The 26295-nt window shown below is 36.0% G+C and overlaps 1 protein-coding gene across 3 annotated transcripts in view; it reads left to right on the top strand.

Annotated features, from left to right (window-relative positions):
• The first annotated feature begins 15613 nt into the window (after positions 1–15613).
• FAF2 (Fas associated factor family member 2) overlaps positions 15614–26295 on the top strand; it is a 104491-nt gene continuing 93809 nt past the window's right edge. The window contains exon 1 of one of the 3 annotated variants that reach the window (XM_074212327.1): positions 15614–15726. In XM_074212327.1, coding sequence (XP_074068428.1) covers positions 15664–15726 — 63 coding nt within the window. In that variant the 5' untranslated portion in view covers positions 15614–15663. Of the gene's footprint in view, positions 15727–15953; positions 16959–26295 lie in introns of those variants that run through there. The other 2 variants (XM_074212328.1, XM_074212329.1) reach the window with 2 other exon arrangements.

Genomic DNA, 26295 nt, shown 5'->3' with positions numbered 1-26295 from the left:
TTCAGTTATTTAGAGCTATCTTTTTTTGTGTGAAGAGTGTTTTGTAGTTATGTATTATAATTGACAAGTATTTTGTGCAATATCTGCAGTTATTTTAAATTGAATTTCTCTTTCAATGTTCCTGCTAGGTTTTGCTAGTAATATATAGAAATGGTGATGATTTAGGTGACTTTATTTTATATCCTACAATTTTGCTAAAGTTGTTATTTTGACAGTTTTTTAGTTGACTTCTAAGGTGCTCTAAGAATTTCATCAAATTATATGCAAAATGTTTAGTTAGTTTTATTGTCATAGCCTATAATCAAATGTCTTTTTCTTGTCTTATAGCTATAGCTAGCATTTCTAGTATATTATTGAATAATAATGATGGTAATAGGCATCTTTGCTTTCTTTCCAGATATCAGAAAGGTTTCTAGAATAGATAAGACTTGCTCTCGATTTTAGAGATATAGTACTTATGATTTTAAAAAAAGTTCTGTATAGCTTTTTTTAAAAGTAAGAATGGATGCTGCATTTTGTCAAAAATCTTTTTTAAAAAATTGATATGGTCAATTATTCTTGTGATTTTTCTGATATTGAACCAACCCTGGGTATAAATCTGGTCTGTGATATTTTGTTGTGATCACCTTGCTAATGAAAATTTTTGCATCAATACACTAGCAAAATTATTCTATAGTTTTTCTTTCTCTGTGTTTTGCTCTCTCTTGTTTTAGATATTAAAACTATGTGTCATAGAACGAATTTGTATCAATTTTTTTCCTAATCATTTATACAGTATTGAAATTAATTGTCCTTTAAATGTTTATAAATCCATCTGGTCCTTGCAATTTTTTAGGGAAAAAATTTTTGCCATGTCCAATTTCTTTTTCTAAAATAGGGTTATTTAAATATTCTATTTCATCTTTTGTTAACCTGAGGAATTTGTATTTTTGTAAACATTCATCCATTTTATTTAGATCTTCAGTTTTACTGGTATGCTTTTCTTTCATCTTCATTGGTCGTTATATTCACCTTTTAATTTTTGTACTGTAATTTGTCTTTTAATCAAATTAGTCAATGATTTATTTTATTGCTTTTTTCATAGAATCAGCGCCTAGCTCTATTAGTTCAATTTTAATTTTTATTGTATTGTATTTTTTATTTTTTAGGTTTTTTGCAAGGCAAATGGGGTTAAGTGGCTTGCCCAGGGCCACACAGCTAGGTAATTATTAAGTGTCTGATATCAGATTTGAACCCAGGTACTCCTGACTCCAGGGCCAGTGCTTTATCCACTGCGCCACCTAGCCGTCCCTATTAGTTCAATTAAAAAAAAAAGCTTTTATTTTTATTAAATTCCCTTTTGACTTTAAGGATGTCTAATTTAGTATTTAATTGAAGGCTTTAAACTTTTTTTCTAGGGTTTTTTTTTTAGTTGTTCTGCTCTTTCTCTTTTATTGATGACATTTAAAGAGATAAACTTTCCTCACTACTACTTAGGCTGCATCCCACAAATTTTGGTATGTTATTTCATTGATGTCATTATCTTGAATGAAATTATTCATTGTTTCTGTGATTTTTTTCTTTGACCTATTCATTTGTTTGGATTAGGTTGTTTTCAATTAATTTTTAATCTACGCTTCTGTACTTTACTGAATATAATTTTTAATTGAATTATAGTATAGTGAGAAAGAGGGATGCATTTAACATTTTGGCTTCTCTGCAATTGTGTGTGAGATTTTTAATGCCCTAATACATTTGCTTTATCACTTCTACTTTGAATTAGCACAGAGTCTGGAACTCAGTCAATGGAGGTTCCAGAAAAAATGAGAAATAGTTTTATCCCTTTCTAGTCTCATTTTATATTCTCCAGAAGTTTATTAAATCTAACTTTTCTAAAATTCTATTTATCTCCTTAACTTCTTTCTTGTTTATTTTATGATTATAATTATCTAGTTCTGAAAGCAGTAAATTAAGGTACTTTACTAATAGAGTTTTACTGTCTATTTTCTTCTATAACTCACTTAAATTTAACTTCAAGAATTTGAATGATATGTGTTCAGCATTGATTTTAATTCATTAATAATACTTTTGATATTATTTAATATTTTCCTTTTCTTCAATTACATATAAAATAATTTTTAACATTCATTTTTAAAACTTTTAGTTCCAAGTTCTCTTCCTTCTTCCTGCCCCCCATTGAGAAAGCAAGCAATTTGATATGTTACAAATATATAGTTTTATGTTATAAATGTATAGTCATATAAAACATTTTCATAAGAGTTATTATGAAAGAAAACATAGACACCCTCCCCCCAAAAAACCTCAAGAAAAATAAAGTAAAAATAGTATGCTTCAATCTGTATTCAGACACCATCAGTCCTTTTTCTGGGGGATAGATAGCATTTGTTATCATAAATTCTTCAGTGTTGCCTTGGGTCACTATATTGCTGAGAAAAGCTAAGTCATCCACAGTTGCTAATCCTACAATAATTTCACTTTGTATCAGTTCATGTGATGGATTTTCTGAAAGCATCTTGCTCATCTTTTCTTATAGAAAAATAGCATTCAATAATAATCACATTTGATAAAATGTATTTTTAAAAGATTATCTTTTCATTAATTCTATATTTTATTTTATTTTATTTATCTGAGATAATGATTGCTACCCCTGGATTTTCTTTTATCTTCACTGAGGCAAAATCAACTCTGCTCTAGCCCTTTGTTTTAATTCTGTAAGTGTCTTTCTATGTCAAGGGTGTCTCATGTAGACAATATATTATTGGATTATAGTTTCAAATCTACTTTGCTATTATCTTCCATTTCATGAGTAAGTTCATCCTATTCACATTCACAGTTATGATTGCCACTTATGTATTTCCCTCCATCATATTCTCTTATATTTATTCTTCTCTTTGTTTGCCATGTCTTTCAGGAGTTTAATTTGCTTCTGACCACTCTCATTATTAATGTTCATCTCTCTTATTTTTCCTCCCTTTCTCTTAGCCTCTTTTCTTCCCACTTCCTTATTAGATAAGATGAAGTTCTGTACTCAAAACTCTATGTGTGTGTGTATATGTATATATATATGTATATATATATGTATATATATATATATGTATATATATATATATATATTTCCTCCATTGAACTAGTACAGATAAAAATGAATGTCAAACATTGCCTAGTTTCTTCTCCCTCTTCTTCATTGTTTAAACTCTTCCTTGCACACCTCATTTGTGAGACAATTTCCCCCGTTTTTTTCTCTCTCCTTCTCCCAGTGCATCCCTCTTTCTCACTCCAATCATTTTTCGGAGATCATATGAACATAATAGACTTACATCTATGCTGTCTGTTTAAGTGGACTCCTAAATGCCCTAGTGATGATAAAATTCTTAGGAATTACATATATTATCATCCCCAATAGGAATGTTAAGTCATTTAACTTTATTTAGTCCCTTATGATTTCTCATTTATGTTTACTTTTTTATACTTCTTTTGTGTCTTTGTATTTGAATGTCAAATTTTCTTTTTATTTGTGGTCTTTTTATCAAAAATGTTTGAAAGTATTATATTTCATCAAATATCTACTTTTCCCCCCTTGTAGCTTCCACTTGACCATTTGACCACTTTTAATTATAAGGAATCATTTTCTTCGGTATTTTTTGTGCCTCTTACCAAGCTACTAATACTCTTTTCATAATTTCCTTACATAGCTTTCATTTCTTTTTTTCCTCTACCACTCTTATTTTTTTTTTCTTGCTCTTTCTTTAGATCTTCTAGGAATTCCTGTTGGCTTGTCTCAAATACATTTTTCTTTGAAATTTTACTTGTAGATATTTTTGAATCATTGTTTTCTGAGTTTTTGTCTTAAGCTTCCTTATCATCATAGTACTTTTTGTTATTTTTTGGGAGGATATATAATTATGTTTATTTATTTTCCAATTACATGCAAAGATAGTTTTCAACATTCATCCTTTTACAAGCTTTTGAGTTCCACATTTTTCCAACTCCCCCCTTCCCACCCCTCTTCAACAATCTGCTCTACATTTAAAATCATGTTTAACATTTTTCTGTTAGTTAAATTGTGAAAAAAGTAGAACTAAGGGGAAGAACATAAAAAACCCAGAAAAATCATAAAAGACATTTTTAAAAGTGAACATAATTTGCTCTACATTCAGAATCCATAGTTTTTTCTTCTGGATATGGATGGCATTTTCCTTAACAGATCTCTCAGAATTGTCCTTGATCACTAAACTGCTGAGATTTGCATTAATAATAGTTGATCATCTCATAGTATTGTTACTGTACATGGTCTTCTGGTTCTGCTCAGCATCAGTTCATACAAGTCTTTCCATACTTTTCTGAAGTCAGGCTGCTCATTCATTTTTTAAAAATTTTATTTATTTAAGGCAATGTAGTTAAGTGGCTTGTCCAAGGCCACTCAGGTAATTATTAAGTGTATGAGGCCAGATCTGAACTCGGGTACTCCTGACTCTAGGGTCAGTGCTCTATCCACTGTGCCACTTAGCCGCCCAACAATCATTTTTTTTTGTAGGGTTTTGAGTTTTACATTTTTATCCCTCCTTCCTTCCCTACCCACTACCCTTGACAGAAAGCAAATTAATATAGGCTATGCATGTATAACTATTTTAAACATAGATCCATATTAATCATATTGCAAAAGAAGAATCAAAAGAAAAAATTAAAGAGAAAAAATACATAAGACAACTTTTAGCATTGAAGACAGTAAACTTTGGTCTGCATTTAAGCTCCATAATTCTTTTTTTAATATGGATGATATTTATTACAATTCTTTTAGAATTATCTTTGATTACTGTACTGCTGAAATGAACAAGTCTATCATAGTTGCTCATCACCCAATATTGTTGTAAGTATGTATAATAACTTCTGGTTCTGCTCATTTCACTCAGCATCATTTCATGGGTCTTTCCAGGCTATTCTGAAGTTCTGTCCATCATGATTTCTTATAAAATGTTAGTGTTACATCACATTAGTATACCACAATTTGTTCAGCCATTCTCTAATTGATCTTTGCTATGAAAAGAACTGCTATAAATATTTTTGTACATGTGGCTCCTTTACCCTTTTTTATGATCTCTTTGGGATATAGACCTAGCAGTGGTATTGCTGGATCAAAGGGCACATTATTGCCATTTGAGCATAGTTCCAAATTGTTCTCCAGAATGGTTGGATCTGTTCACAATTCCACCAGCAGTGCTTTAGTGGCCCAGTTGTCCCACATCCCCTCCCACACTCATCATTATCCTTTTTTGTCATTTTAGTCAATCTTATAGGTATGAGGTGATACCTCAAAAGTTGTTTTAATTTGCATATGGTCAGTTTTTAAATTTTTTTTCTTTTTTCTAGCCTACTTCTTGACTTTGGATTTTATGTTATATTGGGTTCTGCTCTGTTCTGGGGTCAGGAAGTTGATTGGCCTGAGTTTCAGGCTTTTATGTCCTGCAGCTTTCACAGATCAGTTTGGGGGTCTGTAAGGTTTTGACACTTATAAGGTGGTATTATCTGGAAAAAGATCTGTTCACTGCCCTCTTGATCTGCACTCACTTCCTTATACAAGTAGGGTGTTTGTTCTCTTATGACCTTGTTGGGGTGATGAATTGGATATGAGTGAGGGGGTGCTAAGCTAAATTACCAGCCTCACTAGATCCAGTGGCCAGATATGAATCAGGATGACTGTAAATGGTCCTAGATAAGAGGTAGGCGGAATTAAGTTACTTACTAATGCATGTCTAGTGTCTGACACTGGATTGAACTCCCATCCTTCTGACTCCAAGGCCAGTTTTCTATTCACTGTACCATCTTAGCTGCCCCTTGTAAGGATATCCAGAGACTGCAGATCTTTATCTTTCTGTCTTTCTACCCTCGGCTTACTTTGAATTTTTTTGACTTTTCCTTTGGGGTTGACTAGCATAGTGCAATAGCAGTGGCACCCACTTGTGACAGTGGCAGAAGTGTGGCTGTGAGAAGCTCAGTGTTCAGGATAAGGGGACTGAAAGGGCAGAAAGGGACTAGCACAGAAAGATCCCAGGGCACCATATTCTGGCATTAGTAATAGATACAAGTGCCATCTAAAAGCTGTCATCCATTGCCCAATTCCAGTTCACAGCTCTAAGACAGAGCAATTGTGGTTACTCAAAATTTTTAAAACAAGATTGTTAAATTTTTTACATATAATTGGAAAATGTTTAATAAAATTAATAAAAAAATTTAAATTCCCTTATGCTTAAAATAAGGGATCATATATATATGTACATATATATATATGTATTACAAACAAATACAGAAATATCAATTATATTCATTACTAACCACAAGGCTGTAAAAATTATTTTCAACAATTGACACTGAATAAAGGATTAAAACTTAATCCTAAAGAATTGGTGGGTCAAAGAACAAATCATAGAAACAACGGACAATTTAATCAAAGAAAATTACAACACTGATACAACTTATCATAATTTGTGAAATTGTGACAAAGGAATTTGAAGGGAGTATCCAAAAACTAGAAGGCAACATCATGCATGGGGAAATAACACAATTAGTTACAAAGTCAGAAGTATCTGGGATCCATATGATTGACTGAAAATTTGGAATGTAAGAAAGACTATCAAGAACAAGCCCTCTTCTCATCTTGTCTATATGGAAAGCTCATTGGTGGTGTTCACCATGCATGGCTACTTAGTATCACAAAGATAACAAACCAGACTTTGTTGAAAGACAGCCAGTGTTCCAGAGATAATAGACTACTACAAGTAGGAAGAGGAAAAGATTTAAATGGACAAAAATGCTTTAAAACCACTATTTTCTTGGTATCTTAAAAATGTCTTCCTTCTGGAGAATTGATAAATTGTGGTATATGAATGCAATGAATTATGATTATACCATATAAAATTACAAAATAAATAATTTCAGAGGAAACTAGGAAAATATGCTCTACAGAGCAAAATGAATATGAACAGTAAATGTATATGATAACTTTTCTAGAGGAAAACAACTTTGGAAGACTTTGAAGGTCTGGTCAGCAAAATAACAAACCATAAAGCCATATGAATGAAGAAAAAACACACCATCCCCTCTTGACAAACAGATTGTGAATTTATGAATTTAAGATGTACATTTTTGGACTTGGTTAATGTGGGAATTTGTTTTACCAGACTATGAAGAAATGAGGCAATCACAGTTAAGTGACTTGTACCAGGGTCACACAGGTAGGACTGAGACTCAATTTGAACTCAGGTCCTCCTGACTCCAGGATTCCAGGACTGATGATCCACTGTGCCCTTGGGGGCACGCTGTAGGTGGTGCAGTGTATAAACCATTGGCCTTGGATTCAGGAGGATGGGAGTTCAAATCCAGCCTTAGACACATGACATTTACTAGCTGTGTGACCTTGGGCAAGTCATTTAAACCTGATTGCCCCACATCCAGGACCATCTCCAGACACCCTGATTCATATCTGGTCACTGGACCAGATGTTTCTGGTGAAAGTGATACCAGTGATTTAGCACAGCATCCCTCAATCAAATCCAGTTCATTTGCTTTTCATGTTATCACCTCCCTGATGACATGGTCTTCTTCAAAAACAAAGGAAGAACATTGGTTATTTTCAGCCATGTCTGACTACTTGTGACCCCTTTTAAGGGAGGTTTTCTTGAAAAAGCTACTGGAATGGTTTGCCATTTCCTTCTCTCTTTTCTTTTTTCAGTTTTTTTTTTTTTGCAAGGCAATGGGGTTAAGTGGCTTGCCCAAGGCCACACAGCTAGGTAATTATTAAGTGTCTGGGGTCGGATTTGAACTCAGGTCCTCCTGCTTCCAGGGCCGGTGCTCTATCCTCTACACCACCTAGCTGTCCCCCCAATTCATTTTATAAAGAAACAAAGACAAATAGGATTAAGTGACTTATTCAAGGTTGCACAGCTAGTGAGTGTCTGAGATCAGATATGAAATCACATTTTCCTGGCCCAGAGCTCTATTAACTATGCTACCTAACTTCCCAGATCGCTGTCCTTATGAATGTAAAACTAGTATTTGTTGAGCTCCATTTTTGTTGTTCAATCCTGTCTGCCTCTTCTTGACCCCATTCAGAGTGTTCTTGGCAAGGATGCTAGAGTGGTTTGTCATTTCCTTTTCCAGCTCATTTTATAGATGGGATTAAATAACCTGCCCAGAATCACACAGCTAGTAATATCTGAGGCCATATTTGAACTCATGAAGAGTTCAAAGATGAATCTTCCTGACTCCAGATCTGATACTGTATCCACTACTCACTTAGCTGCCCCAGATATGTAGTGAGGGGTTTGTTTTTTTGGGTGTTTTTTAAATTACTCAATTTGAGGGAAGAGATGAAGAGAAGAGAAGAGAGAGAGAGAGAGAGAGATTAATAAAAAAATGCTTGTTTTTTGAAAAAAATGCTAGATCTTTTAAAAAATATTTCACCAATGATGAGAGGAAGAACAAAGAAGAGGAGAATAAATATTCAGTGTAGATGCTATAATGCTGATGAATGGCAATGAGAAACCTGCAATATTATACTCTCATTTTGCTTCTATTTTCTCTTCTAAGTAGGATGATCTCTGGAGAACAAAAGTAAAATTGAAACCCAAGAAAAGGGAGGAGAAGGTTAAGAAAGTGTCAAACTAGCCTTAATGAGTTCAAGTTACTAGGTCTGGATGAACTACATCTTTATATAATTAGCTGTTAGCAATAGCTGAGCCACTGTCAATGATCTTTGAAAGAATTTGAGGATTGGGAGTGGTATCACAGAATTTAAGAAGGACTAGCATTTCTCTCATTTTCAGAAAAGGAAAAAAGAGGGTTATTTGCAAACTATAGATCATTAAATTTTACTTCAATTCCTGAAAAAATTCAAAGATATATTATCAAAGACATGGTTTATGAACATCTACAAAGTGAACCATTGATCATGAAAAGGTAGTACCACTTCACCAAAAACAGATCATAGCAGATTAACTTTATTTTCTTTGTAATAGAATGACTTGATTAGAGAAAAATCTGGTTTTGGTTTTGTCTTTTCAAATTAAAGGTTAATAGTCTTTGTTCAAACTCTACAATTCTTTCTCTGTCTACAGATAGTATTCTTCATCACAGATACCCCAAAATTGTCCCTGATTGTTGTACTGATAGAATGAGCAAGACCATTAAAACTGATCAACTCCATGTTGCTGTTATGGTGTACAATGTTCTTCTGGTTCTTAGGTCAAATTCTTTTGAGTAATTATGGATCTTATTAAAGAGACTGTGATGTTCCAGGGATTAATGCAGAAGACAAGATGTCATACACAAATAAGAGACTGTGAAGGATATCATCAACTATAGGAATCCCCATTCCATTTAGATTCCAAGTTATATATCTTATGTTATGGTGGCGAAACTTTTGGTGAGACTATATTTCTCTATTTTATGCTTTCACATGGTATTAATAGTCAGTTGAACAAAGTTATCACTGTAACATCTTTAAAATACTCTTGCACTATTTTGACATGTATATGAGAAATACATTAAAAGTATTTTTTCTACTTAATAGGTTTTTTCTTCCAACTTTTTCTTCCAATGTAAAGGTAGTTTTCAACATACAATTTTATAAGAGTTTGAATTACAAATAATTTTCTTTCTTCCTTTTCTTCCCTTTCCCAAAGACAGCAAGCAATCTAAGTTATACACATACAATCATGTTAAACATATCTCCACATTAGTCATGTTGTGAAAGAAGAATCAGAACAAAAGAGAAAAAGTATGAGAAAGAAAAAACAAAAAAGTCAAAATAAAAAGTGAAAATAGTATGCATCAATCTGCATTTAGACTCCACTCTAGATGTGTATAGCATTTTCCTTCAAGAAATTTTTGGAATTGTCTTAGATCATGTATTGCTGGGAAGAGCTAATCGATCATAGGTGATCATTGCATAGTCTTGTATATAATATTCTCCTTGTCCTGCTCACATCATCCAGCATCCATTTAGGTATATCTTTTCAGGTTTTTCTGAAATCCGCCTGCTCATTATTTCTTTTAGCACAATAGTATTCCATTATATTCCTATACCACAGCTCGTTCAGCCATTCCCCAATTGATGGGCATTCCCTCATTTTCCAATTCTACACCATGCAAAAAGAGCTGCTATAAACATTTTTGTGGATTCTTTTCCTCTTTTTATGATATCATTGGGATATAGACCTAGTAGTGGTATTGCTGAACCAGAGGATATGCACAGTTTTAAGGCTTTTTGAGCATAGTTCTCAATTGATCTCTAGAATGGTTGGAGCAGTTCCTAATTCTACCAACAATGCATTAATGTTCCAATTTTCCCATATTTTTTCCAACAATGATCATTTTCCTTTTCTGGCATATTAGCTAATCTGATAGGTGTGAGGTGGTAGGGATCTCAGAGTTATTTTAATTTGCATTTTTTTAATTAATAGCTATTTAGAGCATTTTTTATGATGATACCCTTAATTTCTTCATCTGAAAACTGTTAGTTCATATTCTTTGACCATTTAGCAATTGAGGAATTCCTTGTATTCTTATAAATTTGACACATTTCCTTATATATTTTAGAAATGAGGCCTTAATCGGAAACACTGGCTTATAAAAAATTGTTTCTTAGCTTTCAGCTTTTCTTCTAATCTTGGTTGCGTTGCTTTTGTTTGTGCAAAATCCTTTCAATTTAATGTAATCAAAATTATCCATTTTGCATTTCATAATATCTTCCAACTCTTGTTTGGTCATTTCCTCTCTTCTTCATAGATCTGACAGGTAAACTATTCTTTGGTCTCCTAATTGGCTTATGGTATCACCCTTTATGTCTAAACCATGTATCCATTTTGATCTTATTTTGTTATACAGTGTGACATGTTTTATGTTTAGTTTTTGCCTTACTCTTTTTTAGTTTTTGTCAGATAGTAATTTCTTTTTTTTTTAATTTTTAAATTTATTTAAGGTAATGGGGTTAAGTGACTTGCCCAGGGTCAAACAGCTAGGCAATTATTAAGTGCCTGAGGTCAAATTTGAACTCAAGTCCTCCTGACTCCAGGCCAGTGCTCTATCCATTGTGCCACCTAGCTGCCCCAATTAGTAACTTCTTATCCCAGAACTTTGGATTTATTATACAGTAGATTACTCTGTCTTATGTACTTTCCACTCATCTACCACTCTATTTTTTTTGCTGGTACCAGTTTTGATGATTGTTGCTTTATAATATAGTTTTTAGATTTGATATGGCTAGGCTAATTTTCTTTGCATTTTTCATTAATTCCCTTGATATTCTCCATCTTTTGTTCTTCCAGATGAATTTTATTATTTTTTTCTAACTCTATAAAATAATTTTTTGATAATATGATTGATTTGAATAAGTAAATTAATTCTACTTATTTCCTGATATCTGTTGCTGCTGCTATTGCTAATTCTCTATTCTCTCTCCTTTAGCTTACGCTAAATACAGCAATACTAAACTTTATTTGTGTCTTAAAAAACCCTCTCTTATTCTACCTAAATTAATTTATTCAAATCAATCAAACTACCAAAAATCTATTTTTATAGAGCTAGAAAACCTGACCTCTCCTCAGGTGAGTTGCTTGTCTTCCTTTGGGAAGCTAGCCTATTCTTGAGGAGTTTGATGCCCTAAATATACCCTCATGTTCTTCTATCTATTTTCTGTTCATACTCCATGCACATGAATGCAACTTGAAGAAGTCACATTATGATGCTACCAGGGTCCACATAGAAATTCATTTTATCTAATTTCAACTAAAGGGCATATAAATGGTATAGTGGAGTCAAGAAAGACATGTTTCTGAGTTCAAATCCAGCTTCAGGAACCTGTTTGCCTCATTTACCTCAAGTATAAATTGAATTGGAGAAGGAAATGGCAACACCACTCCAGGTCCTTTGCAAAGAAAACTCCAAATGTGGTCATAAAGGGTCAGACATGACTGAAAAACAACTGAAATTCTGAACCTCAAATAGATCTTCCTGCTCCTAGAAGTTATTGTTTCAAACTGCCTTCTCCTGCACTTCAAGTCCCAACATCACTTTGTACCCTTAACTTCTCTTGACAGATATCTTTGCCTCCTTCTTTACTGAGAAAAATAATATTAGCAGTTTGGAGCTCTCTCATCTCTCCTATTCCATACCTCAAAATCCATTTTCATCTTTACCTAACCTTAGTTTCTGAGAAAGAGGTAGACTTTCTTCCTGCCAACACTGGCCCCTTGTGCCATTGATTCTGTGCTGTTCCATCTCCTGTATTTTTCCCCTTTAATCTCCTCCCCTCTTCAAACTTTTCTTTTTCACTGGCTCTTTTCCTGAAGTTTACAAATAAACATGTCTCTCTCTTAATCCTTAAACTTTGTAACTATTATAGTCTACATACCTTTCATTGCCAAATTCTTGGAGGCATCTATGCTTAATGTCTTTACTTTCTCACTACCCAGTTACTTCAACAATCTAATTTCTGAGTTTATCATTCTATTGACATTGTTCTTAACTGTTTAATCCAATGGTGACTTCTTTGTAACACTTCTTAACTGTTTAATCCAATGGTGACTTCTTTGTAACACTTTGTAACAATTGAGTACTTTTTCCTTCTAAATATTCGTAAAGTCATAGTCAAGCTTTAGAACATGGAAGGACTGCAGAGGACATCTTTTTCTTCCTTTTACTTCTAAGACTTCACTTTTTCCAAGTTCTTCCTATCTGATGCTATATTCTGGATTGCTATCCTCATATCCTAAAGCATTGAGAATGGTTCTCCTTTGCTGGATCCATCTCTTCACTTTAAACATATGTTCCTCTTGAGACTCTGTCCTGGACCCTTTTTTGACTTTCTTTCTCAGTTCTCTTGCTTTTGTTCAGTCATTTTTCAGTTCTGACTTTAGCCTATATGAATTCAAATGTCATTTCCATGCATATGATACCTAAGCCAATATTTTCAGCTCCAATATCACTTCTGAACTCTACTTCCCCATCACCTTTTGGGATATCTAAAATTCAACATGCCCAAAACATTATTATTTTCCTCCTAAAGCTCTTAGTCATTTCCCTTCCAAATTTCCTGTATTTTTGTTAATTTCTGTAATTCTACACCTAGTCACCTAGATTTGTAATATCAGAATCATCCTAGATTCCTGACCCTTGATCTATTAGACAGCTTGATATATAGTATTTGCTTAATATTTCTATCAATCTATCTTTCTATCTATTTATCCTTTTATTCCCAATAACCAAATAGTTGCCAAGTCTTGTCAATTCTACTTCAGAGGGTCAGTTAGGTGTCACAGTGGATAGAGCACAAGCCCTGGAGTCAGGAGGACCTGAGTTCAAATGTGACCTCTTCACTTAATAACTTCCCAGTTGTGTGATCTTGGGCAAGTCACTTGACCCCATTGCCTTAAATAATAAAATTAAAAAAAATTTACTTCAGAATCATCTTTCATATTTGTCATCTTCTTTTTAGTATTGTTTAGAATCTCCTAAATAGACTACCTGCCTCTAGTCTCTCCTCTCTCCAATTTATCTTCCACACAGCTGCCAAAATAATTTTTTTTAAGGCACAGATCTTAATATAGTACTACCCTGCTTGAAAATGATTAATGACGGGGTGGCTAGGTGGCATAGTAGATAAAGCACTGGCCCTGGAGTCAGGAGTACCTGGGTTCAAATCTGATCTCAGACACTTAATAATTAATAATTACCTAGCTGTGTGGCCTTGGGTAAGCCACTTAACCCTGTTTGCCTTGCAAAAACCTAAAAAAGAAAATGTTTAGTGACTCCTTATTGCTTTTGAGATAAAATACAAGATTTTCAGCCTACTGCTCTCCACAATCTGGTTCCAGCTGAACCTTACAGTTTTTTTATCTCTATATTATAAATCTCAACAAAATTGGATTAACATGAATGCAATATCTTTCAATATTCCTTATTTCAAGGCTCAACTCTGAGATCAAGTTCTCCACAAAGCCTTCTCTGATCCTTCTATTTATTAATGTTCTCCTCTTAAAAAAAATTATGTATTGATTTTTTGTACAAGCTAGCTACATCTCCCTCCTCTCCCACCCCCCAAAAGAAAGTATGGTCCTTGAGGGAAGGGACAATTTTTCTTGTTTTGGCATCTTCAGTACCTGATAGGGTATCTTATGGATAGTATGTGCTAAGTAAATATTGGGTGACTTTTGTTTTATACGAGGATTTATTCAAAGTGTTGCCAGGGATTGGTATTGCCAGTTTTAAGGTTGTGAAGACTTGAATGGTGAAAGAATTCACACACAGCCCTGGGATTTAAAAACTTCTCGGGATTTATTATGCAAGTCTGCAAAGTTACAGATTAAAATCTTTTGTCCTTCTGGAGAAGCAGCAAGCACCCAGGAATCACACAGATACCCCAAGTCTTGGCCCAGTCTCTCTGTCTCTCTTGCTCAAACCTCTCCAGCCTGTCCTTGAAGTGCTTGCAGCTTCTCCAGGAGGAGAAAAGATTTTAATCTGTAGCTTTGCAAGGTTGAATAATAAATCCCGAGCAGTTTTTAAATCCCAGGGCTGTGAGTGAATTCTTTCACCATTCAAGGACTCTCAATCCAACCAAAGTATAGGTTGGATTAGATGACTATTATATCCTTTTCAATTCTGAGACTGTGCTCCCGAGAAGCTGTTAAGTTGGGAAGGATGAAGAAAGGGGGGTTTAGACTGGGGTTAATGCTGGATTCTGGAAAGGAAATGGCAAACCACTCCGCGATCTTTGTCCAGAAAACGCCCAACGGGGTCATGAAGAGTCAGAACGGGCCTGACTGAAACACCTGCCCCAAATCGGGAATCTTAAGGCAGAAAGGAGTGGAGGCCCAGAGGGGAGGCCGGACCGGTGTGGGGGCTGGGGGTCGGGTAGGGCTGAGGCAGGGAGTTGTGAGGTGGGATGGAGCAGAAGCCACCTGGGCAAGGAGGCAAAGGCCCAGCCAAGGTGCCCAAGCAGCCCGTCTAGGCTACTTTGGGCAGGTTGTGCACATGGGGGGTGCACGGGGCGCCGTGGCTATTTTAGACATTAGACACGGAGGGCCTCTCCCCACCCCACCGCGTTCGTGTTCGGCGCCGCACACAGCTCACACTTTCACGGGTAGCGGCAGCAATTCTAAGAGACATTCTTATTCCCACACACAGTGAAGGTCAAGGTCCCCGCAGGGGAGCGAGGGCGGGAGGGTCAGATGAGTCAGCGCGGCCACCGAGGGAGGTACAAGCCGCGGCCTTCGCCCCCGGGCACGCACGTGAGAGAGACCTCGAAGCAAAAAAAAAAAAGGTGGCTCCGACTTTCGTGCACTTCCGGCCTTCAGACAGTATCCGGGACTAGCACGCGGGAGCTTCCGGAGTCACCCGCAATTGGGGCCCTGCTAAGAGCCAGCCTCGCTTTAGCCAAACAATCAAGTGCGCTAGCCGAGGCCTTCGGGAACTCCGGAAGTGCAAGGGGCGTGCCTTCCAGAGGCGGCCTTCCGCAGCAGCCCCGCCGGCTTTAGTCGGCGGCGGGGCAGAATCGCGAGCCGGGACCGGAAGTCCCGCGGTAGCTGGCCGGGGACCGGAAGCGAGTGCGGATGAGGTCATTTCCGGCGGGTGACGGTGCGGACGGGTCACAGGCGTAGAGGCGGCGGCAAAATGGCGGCGCCTGAGGAGCGGGACTTAACCCAGGAGCAGACGGAAAAGCTGCTGCAGTTCCAGGTATTTAGAGCCCGGGGCCTCCAACGCTGCTTCGGGTTCGGAGCGGAGCGCCGTGTCCTCCTTCCCCTTGCGGGGAGACGGCGGCAGCTGTCAGTCGTGGCCCAGGGGGATCCCCCCCTCCCTGCAGCCAACTGCCCTCGGGTTTCCCCGGCTGCTTCACAGAGCCGCCGCGCCCCCCGGCTTGTCACCGTCCGTCCCCTGACCGGCCTCCCGCTGCTCCCCCGCCTTGCCCTCTGTGCCTCCCCGCGCTCTTCACCTTCCCTATCTCCTTTGCCTATTTCGCTTCCTCTCCCTTTCCTATACTTTTCCTCTCCCCTCCCTCTCCTTGTCGTCTTTGCCACCTTTTTCCCAGTTTGCTTTCCCCCTTTTTTTCCTCCTTTCCCTTCACCCCTTTTGACCTAAGTGTTGCCAACCATAGCTACTTCGTGGAGTCTCCTCTAGTTTACATCTTGAATATGTTTACCTTCTAGTTGTCCCTCCTCCGTAGGCCTATTGGGTAGAGGAATTTGTTCGTAGCCTATTCATCCAGCCAGGAGCAGTTACAGGCATACTTACTGTATTTCCATACCATGGGGCATCTTGGGGATTTCCTTGGAAGTTTGTGATCAGGAGGCTTTTTTTAACTCTATCTGAGAGTCTGAGAGGTGGAAGACGGGGGAGTGAAAGATGTCCATTAATTTTAGAGTCATTTTCTAAAGCTGATTTTCTTCCTAAATCATAATGAATTAGATTAGTGTCCGGTTAGAGGAATAGTAGCAGCATGACATTTGCCTGAAAGATTAACCCTCCAAATTAATACTTTTTAGAGGTTTCCTTCAATAAATGTAATTTTTCGAAATGTTATATTTTATAATGGATTGAGGGTAAGAATTGAATGTAGAGCATCCTCTCTAGTTCAGCTGAATTTTTAACTTGGCAAATAGTTTTTGGTTGTAAAATTAAAAATGATTCATTCTGAGCAGATAAATGAGCATAAAAACCTAAATATAATATGCCCAAAACTTACTAAACATTGTATATAAGCCTGAGTAGGAAAAATTGATGACACAGCCAACCGAAGAAAAAGATTTGCAAACAATGGTCACCTGGTCTCACCTCTACAATGGTCTGAAGTCACAAACTTCAGAGTAATATTTCTTTCTCTGGTAAACTTTGGTAAACCATCTACCCTCTTTTTAGAGTTTTCTTATAGAGAGGTAACAGACCTGAGGTACTAAGAGCTTTAAGATGCTGTAAGTTATTTTAAATATTTTTTCTTTTTCTGTCTATGAATATTATTGTGGTACTACTGGAGCTTGGGTATGCAAATGACAGAGGAAGATAGTAAAATCTATTCAAGTTTTCAGGAGTCTTGCCTGTGTCAAAGAGTAGTAGATCTGTATTGAGGTGTATGTAGCCTTCCATTTGAATAGTGACTAGTGTAGGATGAACTTGGTTAGAAGTACCATAGTTCATTGTTATTGGTTCTGATCAGATTCACTAGTTTCTGGTTTGTTTTATCTTTCCTAATATTGAGCACTGACTTTTTTTTTTCCCTGCAGCTAGAAAATGCTTGGAAGGCTAAAGCAAGGGTTAGGACATAACAGAACTTAATTTATCACATAATAGAAATTAGTTTCTGGTTTTTACTATTTGGTATAATTTTGATATTTTGAGAAAGCAAAAAATTTTTAGATATCTCAGATTTCTTCCCTTCTACTGAAAATATATGATAATCTTTTATCTTTAAGGTATCAAAACATCTCCATCAAGTGCTTTTTTCTCACACTTTTTAGGTAGGCATAGGAAACTACTTTTGAGGTCTGGTACATAGTATTGTATTTGAAACTTATTGCAAAAATCTTCCTTCCCTTGACCTCTTTTTCATATAAAGGGTGGAAATGATAATTTTATAAATTGATATCCTGAAAATTAGCATCATCATCATCTCTTTTTTTTAAGACTACTCCAAAAATGTTTATTATTCATTTTTCAAAGAAGATCACAGCATGAAGGAGGTGATGCCATGACAAGCACATGAATTGGATTTGAGTGAGGGGGTGCTGTACTAAGTCATCAGCCTCACTTTCTCCTCCTGAGCTTCCTGGGTCCAGTGATCAGATATGAATCAGGATGGCCAGAGATAGCCCTGGATGTGAGACAGTCAGGGTTAAAGTGACTTGCCTAAGTTCACACAACTAGTAAGAGTCAGAGGTGTCTGAGGCTGAATTTGAACTCTTGTCCTCCTGAATCTAAGGCCAGTGCACGATCCCACTGTGTTACCCATTCATAAGAAAAAGCCCTTTAAAAAAGATTATGCTTTTGTTTACTTTTAGTCTCTACTTTGTCAAAAGACTGTGATTTGGAGTTTAAATTGAACCAATTATCAACTTTGTAGGTTTCAAATCAGACATATTTGTTTGGATTTATGCCATTTTTAAGGTCTTTTCAGCATATGATTTTCTATTTCATGAACATTAAATCAGTTGTATTATCATTATACTGTAAAAACATTGTGTGTCTTAAGTACAATGGTTACATGTTTCCTTTGTTATATATAATTTGTATTTCTTTGAATGGTACAATTAATACAAGCCATTAACTTAAAGAAAACATGTTTCTTGAAATATAGTATGTATAAAATTAATTTTCCACCATAAATAATGTTATGATGGGTTTTGACTTCCTGACCTAAATAACCTTTTCTCCAATTTTTATAGAAATAACTTCCACCACTATATTGAATTATTTACTGACAAATGTTAACCTTTATATTCTTATATATTCACTTCCTGAAGAATGTAAATACATATTTTTTATAAAACAAGGAGATTAAATTACTGATCAGATAAATATTTAATATGATGTTTATTAAATATTTGAAGGCATTCTAGGAATCAACTATTATGTTTAAAATCTTGGCATCTATAACCAGAATTGCTAAAATGGTGTCTATGAAACCCCATTTGTCATTCCCTTTCACAAAAGGCGCTTGTGGTCTCTTGCTTCTAAGGCTCCTATGCAAATTTATTTTTGTTTTTTAAAAAGCCTTTTAAAATATTACTTCAGCCTACCTTTCCAGTCTTACAACATATTACTCCCACAAATAGAGCTGCTTACTAAATTCCTCATGCATATCATTCCATCTTCTATCATCATGCCTTTGCATAGGCTGTTCCCCGATGCTTGAAATATACTTTCTTGCATCTCTTAGAATCTTTATCTCCCTTCAAAGCTCAGTTTACCCCAGAAGCTAGTGCCCTTTTTCCAAAATTTCTGTTTGTTTGCATATAGGTTGAATCTACATACTGTCTCTTCTGATGAAAAACCTCACAATTGTTTCTGTTCGGGCCAGAAACTGAGGATCTTCCCTTCCAGATTGATACTTTTTTTTTTGACTAGGTAAAAGAGATCACACTTTCTCTTATTTCTTTCTTACCTAGACTCTGAATGAGCATTGCCTCAGTCTTACAGATCTGTTAAAGAACTCAGCTTTAAAAAGGTCTCCCACTGCATCTAGGGCCATTTCCAGTCATCCTGATATATATCTATGTATGTATATACCTGACCACTGAACCCAGATGGCTCCTTCCCAACTCCTCCCATCTCTTCACATAGGGTATAATACCTATACCTGGGGATGCTGTCCTCAAAAAAATGTAAATTTTGAAACCTTGTCAGATATCTTGGGGTTTACCTTCTAGATTTCTTTCTTAAGGACCTTGCCTAAAACCCCAATTATTTTGACTCTCTTTTATTGGCCTACAATGGGTCCCAGCTGTGCCTTTTGGATCTAGCTAAAGCAGTTGTTTCTGTTTTGTTTAGAAATTCTGAAGGTCTTCCTTTCCCAGTTTGATTTTTTTTAATTAGTTAGAAAAGGTCATTGTTTGCTTCATTTCTTTCTTATCTACTATCCTTAATCACTGAATGGGTGTTGCCTGAGTAAAACTGAGACCTGTTAAAGACCTTAAAGCTAGACCCTGGTTTCCCACTACATCCAGGTCATCTTTAGTCCTGATCTATATCTGGCCACTGAACCCAGATGGTTCTGGAGGAAAAAGTTAGCCTGGGTGACTTTGTATAACCCTCCCTCACTTAAATCCAGTTCACTTCCATGTCATGTCATCCTCTCCCTGATGTCATGGTCCTTCTTGAGAACAAAGGACAAACAACAGTCTATCTCCTACAATAGAATTTAAGCTTCCTTGAGGTCAGCAATTGTTTGTTTTTTTGTATTTATTTTCCCATCTTCTAGCACATATGTCCAGCATACATGGACTTAATAAATGCTTTCTAATTTCCTGAATTTGAGACTTGAAGAGTTTGAATAACTTGTACAAAGTTATTTTGTTATTATAAATAAGAGTGGTTATTTGATTCCAGGGTTTTAGATTCCAAATTCACTCTCTCCCCTTCAACTTTCCAATTACAGTCTATTGACAGCAACACCTCCTTTAGGAAACTTTATAGCAACTTGTCTTGTTTCTTAAGAGTTTAATTTCTCTGTATTTGGAGGAGAGGATGAGGAGAACTAGGGAGGATGTATGTACTTCCTAGTTGATTGAAAACTCCTTGTAGGCAGTAACTTTTATTTGTTTTTTTTAATCTACCTCAGTGATATATAGGCCATTTTATATCCATTTCATTTAATTTATTCAGTTGAGTTTTCTACTATTCATATTAACTATATATATATATATATATATAAATACAGCTGTTGAAAGCATGCTTTTATACTATATATTATTCTAAGTTCTTAATGTTTCCTTATGATTCATCTTATTTTTACTGCAGCAAAAGAAAAGGTTCCTCAGTCACAGTGCTTTGGAGAAATGCCAGCATTCTTCCTTTTTCTTCTATTCCCCATTTCACAGGTTTCTGTTAAGTACTTAAAAGGTACAAGACACTTATTAATTTTGCATGAAATGCATATATAAGATAAAATGTCAAGCTTGATTAGTACCCTAGAGAAAAGGTAGTGTTTTAGAATTATGAACAGAATGAGGAGGATTTGACTGGCATCTTTAGGGTAAAGGGACCAGAAATTAGTCATCTTATGAAATCACACATACAAATACATGAGTGTATGAATAAATATGTGTGTGTGTGTGTGTATGTATAGTGAAAAGAAAACTGAAAACAATCTGAAGCAAACAGAGATCTTGACAATCAAAAACAGTATGGTATAGTGGGAAAGAGATGAATTTGGTGAGATGATCTGGGTTTCAGCCCCAGCATTGTTTTTATTATATGTGTTGTCTTACAAGGTCACCTCACCTTCCACATCTCTCAAATAGGCTTGTTGAAGTCCAGGTTTCAGACCACTCTAAGGTTTGTTGTTGTTGTTGTCGTTTTTTTTAGATTTCGTCAAGGCAATGAGGTTAAGTGGCTTGCCCAAGGCCACACGGCTAGGTAATTATTAAGTGTCTGAGGTCGGATTTGAACCCAAGTACTCCTGACTCCAAGGCTGGTGCTCTATCCACTGCACCACCTAGCCGCCCCCACTGTAAAGTTTTGACTTTTTTGATAACCTAATATAGGAGTTACTGCCTTCAAAGTTAGTGTGAAATTGAAAAAAGACTAATAATCAAGACACATAGAGAACTGATCCAAATATATGACAAAGAGCCAATCTCCAGGAGATAAAATGATCAAAAGATAAGTAAAGATTGACATAATTTTTTAAAATTACTTTCATTTCTGAATATTTCCCTCTGTTTTGCCTTTTCAACAAACTATTTCTTTTCCTTTTTTGGTTTTTGCAAGGTGATGGGTTTAAGTGACTTGCCCAAGATCACACAGCTAAGCAAATTATTAACTGTCTGAGGTTGGATTTCAACTCAGGTACTCCTGACTCCAGGGCTGGTGCTCTATCCACTGCGTCACATTTTTTTAAATAAAGATTTGGGGGAAAAAGAGATCGTGTATAAATTTTCCCCGAAACAACTTTAATTTATGATTAATTCACTAAATTTATTTTATGATTTAATTATATGATTAACACTTTCCAATCATTAATAAACGAAATGTAAATTAAAGCAATTTTGAAGTTTGACTTTAACCTCTTCAAATTATCACAGAAGAGGAAAACTAGAAATTAGAATTTGTGGAAAGACTCTAATTCACTACCGTTGAACTTTGAAATGGTCTGACCATTTTGGGTATCAGTTTAGAATTGTGCAAGAAAAATGACTAAAGTTTTCTTACCCTTTGTCATAGTAATTCCACAACTGGGCACATACCTTAAGGATGTCAAAGCAGAAACAAATTTGTAATTTGTATTGAATTTTGAAAGCAAGAGCTGAAAGAAGTAGGATTTTAGGTAATCCTTAAAGGGTACTTAGTAAAGAGCAAACTTGCAGAGGAGATAGTATCATTACTAATTCTAAAGGAATGAAAAGTTGGCAAGATTTCATTTTGCACTGCTAGGTAGAAAATACACAAAGGGGTTCCACTGGATGATCTAGTTCTGAATGTCTATGATTCTACAATAGTTTGGGTTTGCAAGAGCCAATTCATATGAGCTAGAACCCTTTGTTAAATTTCAGACCTTGGATATAAGTCAGTGTTGCAAACCAGGGCTTGATTTATTTTGTTAATGAGTTAAGACTTAAGAAGTGATGGAGAAATATAGTAATACAGATTAAACTTTTCCTTTGGAGAGCTGATTGTTATGCATTTATAAGCATTATCATAGTCTCTATACCTTCCTTTTTTACAGTAAAATGACCCAGGTGAAGTTTATTTGGGAAGGATGGATAAAGTCATAAAACATTATTTCTAATGGGGATAGCATGACAAATTAAAAGTCAGCTTTTGAGCCAGATATTTGAAGGAAAACATTTTTTTTTTAAAGATTTTTGCATGGCATTGGGGTTAAGTGGCTTGGCTAAGACCACACAGCTAGGTAATTATTAAGTGTCCAAGGCCGGATTTGAACTTAGGTACTCATGATTCCAGAGCCAGTGCTCTATCCACTGTGCCACCTAAGCTGCCCCGAAGGAAAACATTCTTGTGGAAAATGGGCTACCATTTTTCTTTCATTATATGACTCCTAGCATTTGTTTTATTACCCCTAGTATGGTAGTATTATAACAGTTCCATTCACTTGTGCTATGACTCTGAATACTCATTATAATTTCTTAAAATTCATGGGTAGTGTTTAAAGATTAAGAAGTTATGATAATTTGAAAGAGATTAAGTTCTTAATGTCCATCTTATTTTTTTTGAAAAATTTTATTTATTTTGAGTTTTAAAATTTTCCTCTCATTCTTGCCCCCCCCCACAGAAAGCATTCTGTTAAGTCTTTACATTGTTTCCGTAGTATACATTGATCTCAGTTGAATGTGATGACAGAGAAATCATATCCTTAAGGAAGAAAAATAAAGTATGAGATAGTAAAATTACATAATAAGATAAGTTTTTTTTTCTAATTTGAAGGTAATAGTCTTTGGTCTTTGTTCAAAGTCCATAATTCTTTCTCTAGTGAGGAAGGTTGCAGTTCTAGAGAATTCATTTTTAATTGAGCAATAGTCTGTTGTAAATGACCCAAGTGATTTTGGAATGCAAGTAATTAAATGTAACTAATGAGAGTGAATCTTAGAGCAAGAGACAGAATACAGGTCAATGTCTGTTTGTAGACAAATGTCTGGGAACTGGCAGTCCTGATTGGGGAACTCATTGGGCGTAAACTTATTTAGCTTACCATAACTAGCCCAAGATCTAGTGGATTGTGTTTCCAGCTGTCTACTCTAGTGATCTTCTTGGAATTTTTGTAGCTCTTGTAGCCTTTGTATCTCTAGTCCTTCAATGATCATACCCAGAGCTCCATCCATTCCTTCTCCATTGTATCTAGACATAAATATTAAAATATCATCATTGCTTCTCAAGTAAGAGTATCATCTGACTGTCTTATGTTTCTCCTTATCATTTCTGTGGCTTCCTAGGTCAAAATACCCTTCCCTGAGCATCACTCCCTTATGTGAGTTGTTTTCCCCATTAAAAATTACCCATTCTATGGGGCAGCTAGGTGGTGCAGTGTCTAGAGCACTGGCCTTGGAGTCAGGAGTACCTGAGTTCAAATCTGGCCTCGGACACTTAATAATTACCTAGCTGTGTGGCCTTGGGCAAGCCACTTAACCCCATTGCCTTGTAAAAAAACCCAACAACTTAACAATTACCCATTCTAATGGGCAATGACCTTCTCAATGTCTATGATTCTACATTTGTTTGAGTGTGCAAGAACCAATTCATATGAGCTAGAACCCATTGTTAAATTTCAGAGCTTGGATATCAGTCAGTGCTGCAAACCAGGGCTTGATTTCCAAGAGTACTTGGAAATAATGTTGGTCCTGCTACTGGAACCCTCAATTAGAAAAGTTGGGTTTTCCCACTGAGAAAAAACAAAGCCCTTCAACCAAAGAGAACAAAGTTATTTTGCCTTTGTCAGATTTCTTAATTTTAGGTGAAAATGAGAAACATGAAAAGCTGAAGCACTTTCAGTCAGCAGTGTAAAGTCTGTGTACTTTATGGTGTACAGAGGGTGCTTTTCCCTTAGCTGAGATTTGCGACTGAAGATGAGCAGCTGTATTTGGTGTTACTACATAGTTCTTCTGAATTACGTAATCCAAGAAATGTTGTGAATTATATACATGGTATCTTGTTATCTGTAATGAATAAATACTGTGAATCTGAATAGGGTTCTTGAGATTGAGGGAAAGGGCATCCTGAAATGGATAAGATTGGAAAACAAAAATGTGCATAGTTCTGAGACGAGGCTTAGACCTTCCAGTTGCCTATATTTTAGTGTGAATTAATTTATTCATAAAATAGAATTTAGAACTGAATTTATGATCCTTCATTATACAGATATGGGAACTGAAAGATATGTGATTTGAACCTAAGACTTTTGGTTTCAAATCTAGTTTTCTTTCTGTAATGCCACATTCTCATAATTTGATACTTTGTTATGATCCAAACCATTGTGTAAGCTGGATTTAGGAATTAGAGAAAGGTAATTTTGGAGCACTGTGAATTTGGGGAAGTATAAATGAGGGTGTTTGGAGGAGAAGCAACACTTTGGATAGCCATATGACAGCTTGAGAGCGCAGGCATGGCATCTGGGGGGGGGAGGCAGGGTCAAGAGATGAAAGACAGCAGGATCAAAGAACATTTTGTTTAGGGCTTTTGAAAATTATTAGATCTAAATGTATGCTATCCACTTTGAAAACTACCTCCCAGACAGATTTTGATATCAGTGCTTACTCTCATAATATATCATTTTTTCTCTTGTTTGACTTCCTTTTATGTATGAATATCAAATTACCTTTTTGAGAGGGTGTATTGGTTAAGGAAGACTAGCACCTTTGGTGTGAGAGCTTGCTGAGTCCTTTTCAGGGCTGCTCATTCCTTTCATAGAACTCTCACCTGTGACTCCCAAGACACCTTCAGTAAAACTGTCTTTGAAGATGGGGCTAAACCAGGTTGAAGGTAAGCAATAGGCCTGAAGGTGGCTGAAGCTGGCACTATGGAGCTCTTAGAGCTCAGTCAAATATTGAAGATGCCGAGGTCATCCAGTGCATCCCAAGCCTTTGCTAGTCATCCTGAATTTTGTCTTACTATTGGACTTTGATGACTCTGAAAAGAGAGTGAGTCTGACCACTTTGCACAAAAACTGCCTAATTCACATGCAAGTAAAGACATCACCCTGTGTGTCATTGGTTCTCTTTGAAACCAAGGACAAACAACTTTTTTTTGGATTTTATTGAAAGAGCTTCTTACTACAGAATATTATTTTATAGAGAAGAAATATTTTAAATTCTCTCCTAAATAGTTTTGGGGATTTGGGGTTGCAGTCTTGGGAACCTACTATTGGTTCCTAAGCAGGTTCCTGACAGAAAAATAGAAAAATTCAGGAAGGACAGTTCTCTCTTCCCTACTTATCTCCTACTATTGATAGCAGGAAGAAAATTTTAAAAGCTACTTAGTTAGAAACTAAAATGTAGACCAGTATTACTTATTAGTTGTTATGAGCAAATTTGTCCTGAAAGAATTATAGATTATCAAGTAGAGTGTGAGCTGCTTGAGAGTAGGTACGGCTTCCAGTGTAGTGTGTGGTATATAGTAGCTACTTAATAAAAGGTTTTTTTCATATAAAGGGTCTTTGAAATAGACAGAATTAACCCCCTTGCATTTTATAGGTGAGGAAGCATCTCTAAAATGACCTGCCTCAGGTGGCACAATGTGGAATAAAACCATGTCCAGTGTACTTTATAATGCTTTATGGCATCTACCTGTAGAACAGACCTTCTGTGATCAATTTCTCTAGTTTGTTGGTTAATCAGATTGCTGCTTCTAGTACTCTTTCTTTGTTCTTGTTTCACAAATCTTTTAGGAAATCAGGAAAACTCAATTTTTCATAATCAAAAAAAATTTCAAATTGCAATGGATCACAAAATTTGAGAGTTGGTAGGGATTTCAGTGACAACCCCACAGGGCATCCAACCTCTGTTTAATGTTCTCCAAGGTCACATACAGCTACTGATTTACAATAGGGACTTGAACCTAGAGAGATGGGCTGAACACTTCCAT

Source organism: Macrotis lagotis, chromosome 1, assembly GCF_037893015.1.
Source record: "Macrotis lagotis isolate mMagLag1 chromosome 1, bilby.v1.9.chrom.fasta, whole genome shotgun sequence".
Taxonomy (NCBI): Eukaryota; Metazoa; Chordata; class Mammalia; order Peramelemorphia; family Peramelidae; genus Macrotis; species Macrotis lagotis.
The sequence above is the reverse complement of the archived record's forward strand: the minus strand, read 5'-3'. Positions and strand labels throughout refer to the sequence as shown.